The sequence below is a fragment of the Dreissena polymorpha genome, chromosome 16 (genome assembly GCF_020536995.1).
Source record: "Dreissena polymorpha isolate Duluth1 chromosome 16, UMN_Dpol_1.0, whole genome shotgun sequence".
NCBI classification, from domain to species: Eukaryota; Metazoa; Mollusca; class Bivalvia; order Myida; family Dreissenidae; genus Dreissena; species Dreissena polymorpha.
In genome coordinates, this window is record NC_068370.1 from 46,672,993 (window position 1) to 46,691,628 (window position 18,636).

Below are 18,636 nucleotides of genomic sequence, written 5' to 3' on the forward strand. Positions count from 1 at the left end.
ACTACATAACTCTAGATGAAAAAAGGCTCGTACAATCACTAAAGTTTCATCGACTATACTTGAATACTACACACTGTTCTGAAACATTCAGTAAACAATAACTAAAAGCTTAGTATATGCTAGTGCTTATGATTTACTTAACATGATTATATATAACTTAATAACACCTTACTTCATAATTTTGCATGCAAAATATAGCTAGTTAGCTTTTATACAATAACTTGAAAATATGCCATACAATTAAAATATATTATTTACTTATCCAAGTTCCATAAAAATACTCAAAAGAGTTCTAAATGTAAAATAATACATGTATACCTGAAGGTTTGAGTATTAAGCAGATTAGAATATAAAGAAACCAAATGAAATCAAGCAAACCAGGATGCATGTGAGCACAACAACCAGCCAGCACCAAACATTTGATTTCATTTCAACTACAATTTATACATTAAAAACAAGAGCTGTCACCATAGGATGACTTATGCCCCCTATAAACCCTTGATAGAAGTTATGAGCTTTTTTCGAAACCTAAACGCAGATTTCGAAACCTAAACTCGGACCCTAAGTTCAATTTCAAGGTCCCAGGGGTCAAAACTTTTGTGCGTATAGAAATGCCTTGTCCATATACACATGCACACCAAATATGAAGGTTATATCTCAAGGGACATAGAAGTTATGAGCATTTTTCGAAACCTAAACGCAGATTTTGAAACCTAAATGCGGACCCTAAGTTCAAGGTCAAGGTCACAGGGGTAAAAAAATTAATGTGTATGGAAAGGCCTTGTCCATATACACATGCATACCAAATATGAAGGTTGTATCTCAAGGGACATAGAAGTTATGAGCATTTTTCAAAACCTAAATGCAGATTTGAAACCTTAACGCGGACCCTAAGTTCAAGGTCAAGGTAACAGGGGTAAAAAATTTTGTGCGTATGGAAAGGCCTTGTCCATATACACATGCATACCAAACATGAAGGTTATATCTCAAGGGACATAGAAGTTATGAGCATTTTTCGAAACCTAAACGCAGATTTTGAAACCTAACGCGGACCCTAAGTTCAAGGTCAAGGTCACAGGGATAAAAATTTGTGTGCGTATGGAAAGGCCTTGTCCATATACACATGCATACCAAATATGAAGGTTATATCTCAAGGGACATAGAAGTTATGAGCATTTTTGGAAACCTAAACGCAAAGTGTGACGGAAATACGGACGGACAGACAGACGGACAGTCCGATCACTATATGCACCCTTTTCTTCGAAAGGGGGCATAAAAACGCAGCACAATATGCTAACTTTTTCCACACGTAATAAGGATGCAAACAAAGAGTAACCCATTGCTAGTTAGTTAAAACAAGAGCACCGCATAACGGGTGCCACGCTCGGCTATGGGTGCAGTTTTGAATAAATGAAAGCTTGTCAGATTTTTTATTTATTTTTTTAAGGTCACAGTGACCTTGACCTTTGACCTAGTGACCCAAAAATGGGTGTGGCATGTAAAACACATCAAGGTGCATCTGCATATGAAGTTTCAAAGCTGTAGGTGGAAGCAATTTGATTTTAGAGACAATGTTCAAAACCTTAAAAAAAAGTTAAGGTTTTAGCATGACACGGTTGGCAGACGACGAGCTGGCTATGACAATACCTCGGGTTTTCTCCAAAAACGCCAAGCTAATAACACTCTAACAATCTGTTGTTGTAATAATTATGGGTTATTAGAAGTTTCACTGTACAATACGGAGATATATTTGGACGAGCACTCAGTTTGACGTCATATTGGACGAGCCGTTAGGTGAGTCCAATATGACTTCAAACTGTGTGCTCGTCCAAATATATCATGTATTGTACAGTTTAAACGTCTAATAAGCTTTTTATTCTATATCCCTTTCTTCTGCTCTTGTTTCATTTTAATTTTGATTTTAAAATGCTTTAATTGCATCTATGCTATTTTCAAGACAAGCACCTGTGTGAGTCGATTATAGTACATTCGGATACTTTTTCTCGGTAACGGCTTTTATCGTTATAAAACAATTGCTTAGTGCACTTGTACTCAACTGTCCAATATGGAAAAAATACAGACTTTTTCAATCCAATACCAGAATATATTGGACGGTCATGTGGTACATATGAAGAATGCCGATTGGATGAATTTATTGGATATAGAATAATATCTTGTATTAGTTAATCAGTAAGTACACACAACAAAAACAATGTATTTATGACAATGTTTAATTTTTCATCCCAATCTTGGTTTAAGCACAAATGTTCTTGAACTGAAAATGCAATTACAAATTAAGTGCTGAAACACAGGTGTTAGTACAAACCGATAATCCCGGTTATCCCGGTATTCATGTTTATCAACCGGATAACTAGGATAATCTATCTGTGAACGAATATATACACATTTAATATAGTAGTGATCTGTCTACATCAATCAGTATCTATGTCTGATTACACTTTGCATACAAGCAGTGGTATTCATCTTCAACATCAAAACATATGCAAACTGATCATTTGAAAAAAAATATGACACTGCAATCATCATAAAACAAACATAACTATGCCAAACAATTGACAGAGAATATGAATGTTATTTTACATTTTACTTATTATTCTGCAAATTTGAAAATAATATGTTGAAGATAAATACAACATAAATTTAAATGCTAGATTTGTAAACAACTCTTCAAGTTTTCTCTTAGGATATGAAATTGCATACCTTTTGTAATCACCAGGTATCTATATTAAACGAGTCATGAAAAATAGCTCAAAATTTACATTTGAGCCACATTAACAATTTTGCTACTTATAAAAACACGCATGCAGTATTTTGAGGTTGAAGATCAAATACTCAAATAATTGTGACTGTCTAAATATAAGTTTTATGCAGTTCAATCATGAATACTTATTTGTGATATTTTAATTAATAGTTTTTATGAAGGTTTTTGCATTTTATGACCACAAACTGTTTTAATTAATCCAAAACATATAAAATATAGACTATGTTTGTGATCAATGTGCTACAATTAAGCCCAATCTTCCCTATTTAACCCTACAACGTTCTATTTTCAACTGAATGATATATCTCCATATATCTACTCTCTACAAGTGGGTACCTGTGGGTAGGTGTACTGGTTGTAGTTTGCTGCCGTGATCTGCTGCATGGAGTGGATCTCAGCGTCCCGCATGTTCACAATCCGGTAGTACAGGTCAGCATCCCCGTACTATTTGTAACAGAAATCATGTCATTATACTGACTATTTGAGTCAGGTTTTGGGAAAACTAAGAATAATATAAGTGCATGAGGTGTAGACCCAGATAAGCCTGTGCAGTCCCAACAGGCTAATCAGGAATGACACTTTCTTCAAAATATGGATTTTCAGATAGAAGAAACTTTCTTTAATGAAAAATTCCATAAAAGCAAAAAGTGTCGTCCCTGATTAGCCTGTGTGGACTGCACAGGCTTATTTGAGATGACACTGCCCACATACCAGTTTTCACAAAGTATCTTGCTCATCTACATTTCATGCTAAATAGATTTGCGCTACAATATTTGCCAGTGCTTAATAATTTTAATGATAAACAAATATAATGGTATTCAACAACATCAATTTGAGCCTCAGTGTAGGAAAACAGGGCATAATGCATGTGTGTAAAGTGTGGTCCCAGATTAGCCTGTGCAGTCCACACAGGCTAATCAGGAATGACACTTTCCGCTTAAACTAGATTTTTGTTAAGAAGAGACTTCCTTTAAACAAAAAATTGCATAAAAGCGAAATCAACTATTGTTCCCACCTTTGGTATGCGTTGCACCTGGCTCACATGTAGGAATGGCTTGATGGGCACATTGCGCATGGGAATCCTGAAGCGGCCAGCTATCAGGCGACCATTGTTGTCAAAGAGAGGCACCTTGGTCCAGGCACGCGTTATCAGGCTGTGGCGGTCGTGCTCAGAGGCGGGGCCTCCACTTGCCTGCAGCTCCACCACAAGGCCGAGGTCAGACTCAGGCGGGCACCTGCAGGGTTATCAGTGTATTAATTGCATAGACAGTTTTTATTCAAGCCTTAAATTGCTTTGGAAAAACCTGGCTTAATGCATGTGTGTGAACTGTTGTCCCAGTAAGCCTAGGACGACACTTTTTCCGCTTTAATAGTTGAGAGGGTATAATAATTTTGTGCTGAGAACTGTGATGTAACCTAAAAGTATTACAAGTATATTCAACAAAGTACATAGATAAATACTGATATTCACAGAAGAAACTAGTTTTTGACCCGGCATGACCCATATTAAAACTTGACCTAGACATCATCTAGATACAACTTCTGACCAAGTTTGGTGAAGATCAGATGAACTTTTCGGGACAGACAAACAGACAGACAGACAGACAGACAGACAGACAAAATGACAGACAGACAAAATGACTTCTATATAGCCCCCATTGCCAGTAATGGGGTTATAGCTAGTTGTAGATTTTTAATTCAAGTTTATTATTGTATATTCAAGAGCTAATCTAACATTGATTTAGCCCTTCACATTGGAAAAATAATATCCATGCCCAGGATATATCCTAAATTACTTTAAAAGTAATTACCTATCATAATTACGCAGGAATTAAATCATACACAATTTTTATTACACCAATGAAACCTCTTTGTTTTTTTCTACATATTTTTGTTCCAATTTTCCGCAAAATTTCTTTAAATTATTTTAATTTCAACTGGGACAAAATTAAATAAAAAATATATATGTTTGTTTTAGATAATGCATGATATCAACACAAGAAAGGGAAATAATCATTTTAAGACCACTTTAAAAGTCGTGTTCTGAGAAAACTGGGCATAATGCATGTGCATACAGAGTCGTCCCAGATTAGCCTGTGCAGTCCGCACAGGCTAATCAGGGACAACACTTTCCTCTTTTATGACATTTAATTAATGTCATTTAAATGAAGTCTCTTCTTTGAAACAATCCAATTTAGGCGGAAAGTGTCGTCCCTGATTAGCCTGTGCGGACTCCGCAGGCTAATCTGGGACAACACTTTGGGCACATGCATTATGCCCAGTTTTCTCAGAACGCGACTCAAATCATGTCATACTTTGGGACAGGTTGTTTAGCGCCAATAACAGCGTTGGAGTAGTTGTAGTTGTATCTCTCGCCTCGCGTGGCCGGTTCCGTGTAGACGGTTGGCAAGACAGTTGGTTCCCCCATCACTGCCGACGAGCTGTGTAGGCCTACGACCAATCGACAGGCTTGAATTGTGGGGTCCAATGACAACACAAAGTCGTAGAATATCACAAACCCCGCACTGAAAAAAGACAAAACATAGACATATATTACATAGACTTGCCAAAAAACATACACAAGAACACATAATCAATCTGTTTAAGATAAGACTTGTATTCATAGTCACGTTTGATTGATAGTTATATATGTTTATTTTCAAACAATTGTTTTTACTGATATAGCAACAAACTCTTCCGTTTTTTTGTAATTTATGTATACCAGTACTTACCAGTATATTTCTGTAAGCAGGAAAAAGTTCAACCTACACCCATTAGACACACAGATGGTTATTTTCAAACATTTAAACTATTATGATTTAATTGAAAACAAATTCGTAATTTACTCAAATGTTATATTATGCAAAAAAAGAATGCATCCTATAATTTTAAAACAACAACTGGTTGATGATCAATGTTAATTTGCCAATTAAGTGACATTTTAACCAATCAGTCATGATGATTTTCACATTGTCATATTATCAACAAAACTCAAACTATAATGATGGATAAAATTCCAAAAAGAATATTTACAAGATGAATAACATTTATTTGGAATTTTTCTGATCAGTGTGCACATGCAATTGTTTGGTCTTTATTAATTATAAATGGTATTTTACTAATTATAAATGTTGTTCAAATATACAAACATCTGTATCCATTCAGCATTTTAGTCACTTATGGTTTTTGCACAACAGATTAAATGCAGTGGTTAACTATACACCAACAAAAGTCATTAAAAAACACACAAATCTATAGTCTAATATATATTGATCATTTTATTTAAATATGGTCAGGTAGTCATCTCAGTGTCAAGGAAATGGAAACAGCTATTCGTCCCGGAGTGTATCCTGTGAAAGAAATAAACAACAATGTTAATAATATGACCTCTTTCTTTTGAGCGAGTATTTTTAGTTTCACAGCACATTATAAATTGTATCTCCAAATTGTATTAATATTTAATATCATTATTTTAATAGGGTTTATGTTTTATAAAATTTAGTGATCAAATAACTTAATAAACAAACAAAAACTCTGACCCCTGTAAATAATACTTGTTTAAATGAACATAATAAAAGCCAATTTTCAATTCAATTGTCTAGTCTAAATTTAACAAAGCTACATATGTGTGTGGATTAGTACAGGCAAACAGAAAAAGGTCATATTTTGCTACATTGGTGAACAGAAGAAGATAAACACCAGAACTGCGTGGCCAAGCATGCACACTGTGAAACTAGTCTCCGAATATAATGTTCTATCTGCAAAACACAAGAAGAAAAAGATAACAAATATTTTATGATAAATGTTGCTTGATTTTGTTGAGATCTGTGATGAACACTCCAGTAAGCCTACCATTAGTGCTTAGCTACATGATCATGACAATCAGAATTTCATTCTTACAATCAAACATGACAGGTTGGCCCCATTCTCTGCGGATAGGGCCCGGTTTGGAATCTTCATTGCTCCGAAGAGGTCTAGTTCTAGCCTGAGTACTACTAGGTCCTGGAGTTTGAGCTCTCCTCAAAGGAGGTAAAGTTGCATCAGTGACCTCCCCTGAATACTCCAGAGCATTATTTCCATTTGAGGTTACCTCCCCTGTGTTATTTGCAGCAAAAAGGCTCGGTTGCTGGGCATATTGTGGGTTAAAGTCAAGAGCTGGGGTAGCAGTTTGCAGAAATCTAGACAACATTCTGTTTCTGCCAAGAGGCATAGATGAGTCAGTCTGTACATTGAATTCTCCATCATACACAGGAAACAATGGCCGCTGGTCAATTTTTACCCTTTGTGTTGCGACCCAGGTTCTAGTTGCTGTGCTTATCTGCCGTTTATCAAATCTGTTTAGGCTGAAAAATTGGCATGCTTGTAATACAGGCAACCAACTTTAAAAAGAAAACAGTTTTCACCACAAATGGATAGCCCAATATTCACGATTTGAGAATAAAAGTATAATTATCAATTGAGAAAAAAAGTCAGATGATGGATTCGGTTATATTGGATGGTTTAATGTCGTTTCATGACTGCAAGTGTTAGTTGAAATGCACAGTCAAAGCAAAACATGCCAATTTTTTTTAATTTATTGCAGTAGTACAAGAATTTATTATATTCAAATAAATTAATTTAACTTGTTAAAGGTAAAGGTATACACTGTATAATATTTTCAAGATATTATTTGTTCCGCTTTGACTGTATTATTGACACAAGTTAAATTATCTACTCTTATTAGAAGCAAAATTGGCAAAAACAATGTGAAAGTTTGTTTGTTTGGATTTTACTGCAACTCAACACAAAAAGGTCATCCCTGAGCCATTTACAAATAATAGTGTTGATATAAAAAATATATTGATTAATTGCATGAAACAATGTCTGGATTTTCTATCGAAATTTCCATTTATATTGATAAACAAATCTCACAACCAAACTGTTAAGATTAAAATCAACAGACTTTCACTTGTTTCTGTTAATGAAAGCTATGAATAAAAGACATTTGAAAATCACACACAATTGTTTTTTTAATTAAGGTGTTTCTTCGATTTCACGCACTATTGGCCCTGACGTTCTAACAGTCATCTGACGCTGTGGAAATTCAGGCACGATTGCTCCATGGTAATATGGAGTGAAATTGTATGTGTGGTGAAACGCTGGAACGTAATTATTTGGGCTGAAATATGGAATATAATCCCTTAATTCCTCTACTGTAGGAACCAACCTAACAACTTCAGGCAGTGTAATGAAAATGAATGGTGAAGTTATCTTTGCTTTGGTCCTTAAGTGAATTATTGTCATTTTTTATGTCTGTGTTTTAGATTGGACTGAAAAGCAGCTAGTATTCTTGCCTCTTTAAAAGCCAACTAAAAAGAGTGAAATAAACACTAGTATACATCAAAGCACTATAAGATCTATTATAAGATTAATAAAGGCTGAACAAGAGTTTATACAGGTGATGACCAGAAAATTGCTATGCATTCCAAGACACCTATCATGTCATGAATACAAAAATCAAAACACCTGTTTTCTTAAGACTTTGCAAGGTCTATATTTCTGGGAGGGGGGCCCTGGGGGACAGCGTGTGGGCGGTAATATTGGGTATAGTTCCATGTGTGGTGAAAACTGGGCTTGGGCTTCTCACTGAAAAGGTTTTAACAAGAATTCAAGAGTGAGGATTGGATGGAAGAGTGGTGAAAGTTGTACATTTATGTTAAAGATATATTAGGTTGGCATTCAAACTTAAACTTGTTTCTATTCAGGAACACATTGAAATGTACACTATTATTTACATATTTCAGCACCATTGAAGTACATCATCACTGGGGTAGTGGGATAAGGAACCATGCGCTATAAGTTACCACTCAAATTTAAAACCCAAATTGGTTAACTCTATTCCTGATTGAAATCCTGATTATTTTTGGTCACTATCAAAGGACTATTTAATTTACATTTATCATAGTAATAAAATCTGTGTTCTTTGAACAAATGATTTGAGACTAGGAATGAAGAGCAATTTTCAGCAAAAAAAGTTGCATTTGTGCAGTTATAAGCTACAGCAAAAAATATTTAAAAAACCCTTATACAAAAGTGCAAAAGTTGACATGAATATGTTGTGGTTGCAAATAAAAAAGTCATATGTTTGAGTTGAATGCATAGACTGCTTTTCATTCCTAATCTACAAACCCATCATTTGGTCATCCCACAAAAAGAACCAGTCTATGATTCTTTATCCAATCACTTTTCGTGGCATGGATACCACATAAGTTGGGAAACCATTACTGACTAAAATGCTGAATGGATTGAAATAAAATGGTGAATTTGTATTGTTTTATATATTCAGAAAATAGCAATACAATAACATAATGGTCGAGACTATCCAGACATAACAAGACACATCAAGTTTATTAACTTGTCAGAGTCAACTAAATGACAAATAATAATGCAGTCTTTATTTAACTTCAATCAACAATTTTTCAGCAGCAATATATTTTGAAGGAAAATAAGCCACATATTGCAATTGTATTAAATTCACATTATTTCAAAACACATAACAAATATATTGGTGATTAATTAAATATAAATTATACTGAATAAAACAATCTCAGTTAACTTGTTATTATTATTGTATACACAATTTTATACAGAACACAGTGACCCACAACCTGTTTTTCTATTACTTAAAAAAGATTTCCAACATATAATATTAATGAATGTTAATATTATTGGTAATTAAACCGAATGTTGCAAGTAAAATCATTTCCACTTACTATTGGTCGTAAGGCGCCATTGGCTCCACCTCTACATAGGGTTTCTGCAATAACCAGGGAGTGTGTTCACGCCCCTGTCAACACATATGTCTGTCTTCAATCTACAGAATGGTTGCTTCCCCTTAGATAAATTTCTATAAAGATTGCTTTCCCTTTGATATGTTTCTCCAAAGATTACCTTCTCTAGAATATGTTTCTAGAAAGTTTGCTATTCCTTAGATATGTTTCCCAAAAGATTGCTTTATGTACTATATGTTTCTCAAAACACAAAGCTTTCCGTTGGTTATTTTTCTCCTATGCTTCTATTACAGTTAAGCTTAATGTATTTACTTAAGGTATTGTTATTATCAATTTTAATCCTCATAAATAGCAGGGGCATCTTAAGCATAGGACTTATACATTACAGGCACTCTCAAATCTGTTCCATGGGAAGAACTTGGAATCCTTGAACAAATCATGGGAAAGGTCTTTGTGGTTGCTTAAGTTACCAATGTGAAAACCATCATCCCTTCACTATTTTGACCGTAATATATGAACCTATCTTTTAGAATACTTGGTATTGTTTATATTATAAAAATCTATAATTATTTTTTATCAATTTTTTTTATATCACACTCCATAAATTAATATGTAAGTGGTTTTTTTATTTATGTTTACCAATAGTTATAAACCATACATTTCAAATTAACAAGCCCAATTTTTCTCTGGTTATTATTCTACCTGGGGCTTCATTTAATACTTACATAATTTACATTGAAATGTAAAAATGGGTAACTATAACACACTTCATTTCACTGTAAATGTGCGTTCAAAAAGTGCTAATTTGGTTATCCTCAGTAAAATAATAGCTCTTAAATTTGTGTTCACATGATTTATTTCATACTTAATTTACCCCACATATGTTTATATTTAATTTATTACTTTACTATGTTTATTTTGTGCATGGAACATCTCGTAAATGAATACATATAAATAAAGCTAATTTTTATACACATTTTTCCATGTTTTTTCTTCAAAAGACTTGATGTAATAAATGTGTTTACAGATTCCTTCTTAATCTTATTACACTATTTATCCACTACAATATTAACAACACTGGTTCTGTTTGTTATATATTGAGGTGCTAAATATACTTCCAAAATATTTTTCATTTTTCAGTTTTAAATGTCTATCCTTTTTTTATGTTTGTTAAATTGTGAGTTTCGAGATTATTGCCAAGTAAGAGAACAGTAACTGTTGTTTTAAATAAGAGAAGAATAAAGTAAACGAAAACAATCTCGAAATATTATCAGGTTATTCACCAGGTTTTTTTCAGACTTGAGGCGATTACTACCAATTTAGTACTGTTTATTCATCGTTCTGTTATTCAGAAAGATTAAGGACATTCGTATTTACCATGATAAAAAGAAAGATGGGTGCATTATTTTGACTAAAATAAGTAATATTGTATTAAAAACACTTGTAATTCAATAATTAAAACTGTAAAAGTGTCTTTGTGCATTGTTGTTTTTTACCAAAAAAAATGTATTAAAAAAGTCCATGAAGACAGAATAGTATTGACAGAGGCATAACAAATACACAAAGAACAAAAATATATTATCTATCAATTCCTACATCAAATTAAATTAAACTAGAGCTTTGTCACAGATGTGACGAATACCCCCACATGCCGCATTGGCACATAATATTTTGCATGTCGTCTTCACAAAAAACAGCGGACACCATGCTCAATTTTTAAAACGCACTAAGTGACCCTTTGACCTAGTTTTTAACCCAGAAAGGCCCATGTTCTAACTTGTCCTTAGAATCATCTCCATAAAACTTCTGACCAAGTTTGGTGAAGATCGGATGTAAACTACTTGAATTAGAGAGCGGACACCATGCTGAATGTTAAAAAACGCACTAAGTGAACCCATGACCTAGTTTTAGGCCCCGAATGGTCCATGTTCAAACTTGTCCTAGAGATCATTTAGATAAAACTTGTGACCAAGTTTGGTGAGGATTGGATGAAAACTACTTGAATTAGAGAGCGAACAACATGGTGAGGTTTAAAATGCACTAACATACCCGTGACCTAGTTTTTGACCCGGTATGACCCATATTCAAACTTGACCTAGACATCATCTGGATAAAACTTCTGACCAAGTTTGGTGAAGATTGGATGAAAACTACTTGAATTAGAGAGCAGACAACATTGTGATGTTAAAAACGCCCTAAGTGACCCCGTGACCTTGTTTTTGACCCACATGACCCATAATCAAACTTGCTCTAGACATTATTAAGATACAACTTCTGACCAATTTTGGTGAAGATTGGATAAAAACTACTTGAATTAGAGAGCGGACAACATGGTGAGGTTTAAAACACACTAAGTGACCCCGTGACCTAGTTTTTGACCCGGCATGGCCCATGTTCGAACTTGACCTACACATCATCTAGTTACAACTTCTGACCAAGTGTGGTGAAGATCGGATTTAAACTACTTGAAATAGAGAGCGGACACCATGCTCAATGTGTAAAACTTACTTAGTGACGCCGTGACCTAGTTTTTGACCCGGCAAGGCCCATGTTCAAACTTGGCCTTAAGATCTTCTACATACAACTTCTGACAAAGTTTGGTGAAGATCGGATGAAAACTTCTTGAATTAGAGAGCCGACAACATGCTGAATGTTTTAAATGCACTAAGTGACCCTGTGACCTAGTTTTTGACCCGGCAAGGCCCATGTTCAAACTTGGCCTTAAGATCATCTAGATACAACTTCTGACCAAGTTTGGTGAAGATCTGATGAAAACTACTTGAATTAGAGAGCGGACAACATTGTGATGTTTAAAACGCCCTAAGTGACCCCGTGACCTTGTTTTTGACCCTGCATGACCCATATTCAAACTTGCACTAGACATTATCAAGTTACAACTTTTGACCAATTTTGGTGAAGATTGGATAAATAATACTTGAATTAGAGAGCGGACAACATGGTGAGGTTTAAAACACACTAAGTGACCCCGTGACCTAGTTTTTTACCTGGCATGGCCCATGTTCGAACGTGACCTACACATCATCTAGTTACAACTTTTGACCCAGTGTGGTGAAGATTGGATTTAAACTACTTGAAATAGAGAGCGGACACCATGCTCAATGTGTAAAACGTACTAAGTGACCGCGTGACCTAGTTTTTGACCTGGCAAGGCCCATGTTCGAACTTGGCCTAGACATCATCTAGATACAACTTCTGACCAAGTTTGGTAATGATCGGATGAAAACTACTTGAATAAGAGAGCGGACAACATGCTGAATGTTTAAAACGCACTAAGTGACCCCGTGACCTATTTTTTGACCTGGCAAGGCCCATGATCGAACTTGGCCTAGACATCATCTAGATACAACTTCCAACCAAGTTTGGTGAAGATCGGATGAAAACTACTTGAATTAGAGAGCGGACAACATGCTGAAAGTTTAAAAGGCACTAAGTGACCCCGTGACCAAGTTTTTGACCCGGCAAGGCCCATATTCAAACTTGGCCTTAAGATCATCTAGATTCAACTTCTGACCAAGTTTGGTGAAGATCGGATGAAAACTACTTCAAATAGAGAGCGGACAACATGCTGAATGTTTAAAACGCACTAAGTGACCCCGTGACCTAGTTTTTGACCCGACAAGGCCCATGTTCGAACTTGGCCTAGACATCATGAAGATACAACTTCTGACCAAGTTTGGTGAAGATCGGATGAAAACTACTTGAAATAGAGAGCGGACACTTACTATGGACCGACCAACAGACCGACAGACAAGCTCACTCCTATATACCCCCCTAAACTTCGTTTGTGGGGGTATAACTATGCTGATCAGTCTTAAGTCACATCTACATATTAAGTTTAGGGTTAGTGGTTAACATTATGTGATCATCACACTTTACATGCTGGTGTGTTAGTATTGGTGTCATTAAGTCAAGCAGGTTTTTATGTGTTTAATGCATATTAATTGCAAATGAAAATGCTAAACATTTACAAATTTTCCCATTTCAATTTTGTTTTGTTTTAACTTGTAAGATGTTTCAGAATGATTCCTGCAAAGTTGATTTTTAGTGACAGAGACTAGGGCTTTAATATAACAATTCAAAACAGACTTTTTTGCTACTGTTACTGAGGGCCTGTATTTATAAAGCCCCATGTCTTAAAGAAATTCTTGCATTAGGGGACATTTTTAGATTAAATTTTATATACATACTTAAGAAATGGATGCAACAAAGTGATTAAAAGCAGCAGAACTATTTTCTCAATCATAATCATAAAACTAACAGTGGTGCAAACTGCACATATATATTTGCTATAAAAAAAAGGACCGCCTCAATATCAGGTTAAGAATTTATGGAAAAAAATAAATAGAAAATTGTTTTTATGGACAGTGAATATGAACGGTATATATGCATTGATAAAACCTTATGCATACAGAAGTGTTAGTGCCAATCATTCTGGGAAATAACTGTTAGTATAAACACAATCAGGTATTTTACATTGGCATATTAACCTTTTGCAGGCTGGGAAATTTGTTGTCAGCTAAAATGTCGTCTGCTGAATTAGCATTTTTTTGAATTTTTTTCAAAGAATACTATCAGAATAGCAAACAGTTTGTATCCTGATCAGACGCCATGTTGTGTGGCGTCACATCTGGATCCAAACTGTTTGCAAAGGCCTTCAAAATTCAGTTCCAGCACTGAAAGGGTTAAACATGCACGCGTTAAGCTGTACGAGTTGTCTCAATAATGAAGGTAGATGAAGTATGTTTCATAAATTCAATACTTCCATTATTTTATTTCAACATGCTAAATGTTTGCTTAAAATTATATTAACACTTTATTGCCTTTAAATAAACATTTATAATAATAATAATACATTTTGACATAACATGCAATATGGAACTGAAGCATAAACGGAGCAATCAGAAATCCTTTATTTATTTGTATTCCGTATTACTTTGTTAAAAAATAACAGAGCTTTAATCACAAAATGGTGACTAGTGCATGCAGTTCTACTTAAAATCTAGTGCTTAAGCATTTTATTTGGAAACACACATGCTCTTAGAAGTGTGCTTTCAACATAAACAGTATTTTATACACAAAAACTGCTAGTTACAATGTCTGCTCTATGTTAAGTGCACACACATTACCTGTTGTTTATTTCTCTGGTCATCATAAATTTTAGGAACGCAGATCATACGTCCTCCCAACAGCGCATTCATTTTCACATTCACATTCATAAAGATTTTCATCCAAACTTGAGTCTAAGACTCATTTATAATAAAATCAAGCCATGATATAAGTTCTCCAAGCTTGGAGTGAACATCTCGTTGAATTTTGTAGAACTACTATTTAGTCTCAAATCATTGTTCAAGAAATTCAAGCTTAGATGCTTCTCCTTTTTTTATCATTAATACAAATAAATCTAAAAGATGGTGAGGTATTTTCTTTTGCTTGACTCTTTACATAACTGCTCAATACAGACAAATCACTTTAAAAGGTATTAATTTAAGTGCAATAAATTCAACAGGAAGCAACCATTCCAATCCATTAACACAATTTTAAATCGATAATATTAAATGAATAATTTAATTATAACAGTACCATTGAATTCTATCAAAACACCCTTACAATTTTTGGCTCTGATAAAACAAATAATATACAATTAATAATATCATAATGTTGTTGATACAATTAATTTACATAATAATAATAATTTAAAAAATAAATAATAATAATAAAATATAATAATAATAATAGTAACAACAAGACTATTGCCAAGCAATAAAAGTCCCCTACCGGTGAAACTCCACCATTTTCAGCAATATTTGTAGTCTATTTGTTGCCATAGCAACCAGAATTCTTGACGTAGGAACAAAATGAAATTACATGCATAAACTCCATATTGCCATCTGTCCTTGTTTTAAGTTTCATGAAAAAATATGACAAACTTAAAAAGTTATCACAGGATCCAGAAAAGTGTGACAGACTGACAGACTCACAGTCTCGCAGACACACAGAGCGCAAACCATACCGGTAAGTCCCCTCGGGTTTCACCAGTAGGGGACTAATAATAATAATAATGATAATAATAATAATAATAAAAATAATAATAAACTATTCAAAATTTGCTAAGGATCACTTTTTATAGTACATTGTGTGTATGTGTAATTTGAAGTTCACCCGTAGCTAGATTCAGCCAGAGACACGCATCAATGATAAATCAATACATAAAAATATAATCAAAAACACACATTATATTATCAAAACCTGCAAAATAATAAATTACATTAATATAAATTAAATTGAAGATAATGTGAAAATAAAAAGTGATCCTTAGCAAATTTTGAGTAGATTTATACACAGTTATGTCCACCAATTACCCCTTACCAGTGACACAGGTGGTTGTGGTTGCTGTATGAAATGGGTGGTCTGTGGTGGAGGACCTGGGCGATTTCTATCCATCATTAACAGCATGCGGAGATCATCAAGCTCTCGTTGTAAACCGTACATTTTCTCGAGATGCTCACGTTGCAACCTCCGCAATTCACGCTCTAGCTCGTCTGCAGTGGAAGTAAAGAGAACTCTTTTAGCCTCGATCTTGAAGGTTAAATGTTCAAAATGAGACCTTAACTTTGATTTGTTATCAAAATTTTGAAGTTTTGAAAATACATTTTGGTTTTACAAATTTGCAGACATTATGAGGCTTTTGGCTTTGATTTTAAGGAATTATAGAAACGGTGCAGCTGAAAATACCATTTTTATATTTAAGCTGCCAGAAATACATGTACTTGTTTTTGATAGTCTTAACAAAAAATGAAAAATAGATCTGATGCAATCACAAAGTCTGTGAAATGTTTTTTGCCATTTGTGTACACTTAGGTCAATGTGATTGAAAACTACTTTTATAATAAAAATTGCATTTTCTACTCTCTCACTCTGTTTGAATTTAAAGATGAGTAATGTCCCAAACTAAGTCAACAAACACGATAATCTTAATAATAATTCAATGAAAACAAATAAATATGTTGCTAGGTGTTTGTTTTCACTACCAAGATAACAGTGTGTTTTTTTTAAATGTGACTGACATAACAGTTTGATATGATGTACGTTATTAGTTAAATTAACCATATGCGTTTGCTTAACTTCATTCAATATTTGAAGCAGTATCAAAGGATGTTTTGAAAACAAGCGTATTCAAACCAGTCTTTTAAGGTATTATTAAAAGCTTATAAATTTACATAATTTGTATACATACATTTTTGCACAGTTTAAATGATACAGTGAATTCAAGCTATTGAATAAAAAGATATCTGGCTATCAGATTTCATTGAATTTGTAAGGAAATTAAAATTGAAAGAGTGAAAGACATTCATTTCTTCTTTAATAAATACCATATCAATAAGCCTTCGTAATCAGTCAAATAAAATATTTTGAGGTTCATGAATACATTTATTAATTGTGACATCACAAAGCTATTTAAAGGTTAAAGCTTATTCAATATTAAATGTCATTTAAGTAAATCCTGTTCAATGCTTTAATTTGTTTACATTTTAGATGTATTGAAGATCAGCTATGCATATATGTCAGAATTTCAAATGTAATAAAAAGGGTTCGAATTAAAGAAATGCACATATTTGACAATTACTTTCTATACAGATAATTTAAAATTTTAAAAAAGCTGGGCAATGGGGGGAGGGTTCTTGAAACTTGAAACAGGTGAATTCCCACAACCAAAGCCAAGTAGCAAACGATAACACTTTATAATAAAGAAGTTTGTAAAAAGAAACCAAGAAGCATATATGTATACCATAACCAGTAATTATAAAATATATAAACATCATTTGTTTGCAACATAAATAACCACTGCAGATGGCTGGAATGTGAATTGTGAAAGTGAAACATCCATTGAGCCTGCCTCTGGGAAATCGGGACTTAATGCATGTGCATAAAGTGTTATCCCAGATTAGCCTATTCAGTCCGCACATGCTAATCTGGGACGTCACTTTACGCTTTTATGGTATTTTTACATTAAATGTAAGTCTCTTCTTAGCGAAAATTTTGTTAAAGCTGAAGTTGTCTTCCCAGAATAGCCTTCAACACTATATTACATACAGAATATTGAAAGAGAAAATAATAAGGTTATAATAATTAACACATGGAGTATTGTTTTTCTTTTATATCAGATTGTATATATAGAATGTTAAAAAAACATAAGTTAATCACAGTATACATAATTCTACATTTTAAAATATGCAAATATTAATTAAGATGTAAAGAAAAGAAATACATGAACATTACAATCATGAACTTGTTATCAAGTTTTAATCTCATTTTTTTCAAAAGAAAATACAAGAAGTTATTTTACTTTTGATAATTTATCAATATTACTTAATGAACCAGGATCAATTAACTTAAAGAAAATATGTCACACTACTGAATTCTCCATAATTAACATAAGATAAACAAAACTTGCCAACTGCATACACTAAGTCTTATCTAGCAAAACGGTATCCAATAAATAGGTATACATTAATGTGCTTTTTACAAGAGAATTTGTATTCCTTACCAGAGACTTAACTTGTAACATGAAACATCTGCTTCAATGTATCTCACATAAACAATTTAAGTTACAACATGTAATCTCAAACAATCAAAAATATACATAAAACATATATTGTTTTGTCGGTTAATACAAGAATCGGCTACCTTGTTAGGAATTAAACTGCACTTTGTTGATGTTATGGTTCAGTATTGCACAAACATTACCCATGCTATTAAGAAACAACCCGCCTTGCGGGTGCAGACCGCTCATCTATTTTTCTATTTAAAGGTGAAGGGATCTATCTCAATTTCAATCACAAAGGAGGGAGGGGTGAAGTGGAGAGGGGTGTATAGTGTAGGGGTGTGGTCATTTATTACATTATCTTCCAAAAATGCAAAAAAAAATGCAGAAAATAATCAGGCTATCAAACTTGGGGGGGGGGGTCTTGGGTGGGATGGTTGGACCGTATTTCAAAAATAAAACAATAAAAATAAATATTTGTGTTTTTTAACCATGTTTCAAAAACATTTTTTTTTTGGGGG

At 33.7% G+C, this 18,636-nt stretch overlaps 1 protein-coding gene and 1 long non-coding RNA gene across 8 annotated transcripts in view; both read right to left on the reverse strand.

The window, feature by feature from the left end:
• Positions 1–18,636, reverse strand: part of LOC127862678 (uncharacterized) — an 89,653-nt gene that overhangs the window by 26,910 nt on the left and 44,107 nt on the right. For all 7 annotated transcript variants that reach the window (XM_052401917.1, XM_052401916.1, XM_052401914.1 and 4 more), the window contains 5 exons: positions 15,940–16,112; positions 9,535–9,608; positions 5,098–5,307; positions 3,798–4,017; positions 3,119–3,226 (listed from right to left, as the gene is read on the reverse strand). In XM_052401917.1, the coding sequence (XP_052257877.1) occupies positions 3,119–3,226; positions 3,798–4,017; positions 5,098–5,307; positions 9,535–9,608; positions 15,940–16,112 (785 nt within the window). The remainder of the gene's footprint in view (positions 1–3,118; positions 3,227–3,797; positions 4,018–5,097; positions 5,308–9,534; positions 9,609–15,939; positions 16,113–18,636) is intronic.
• On the reverse strand, positions 5,811–7,054 carry LOC127862683 (uncharacterized). Its single transcript, XR_008040732.1, has 2 exons — positions 6,683–7,054; positions 5,811–6,132 (listed from the first exon to the last, which is right to left on the reverse strand). It is a non-coding gene; the product is annotated as an uncharacterized LOC127862683 (long non-coding RNA).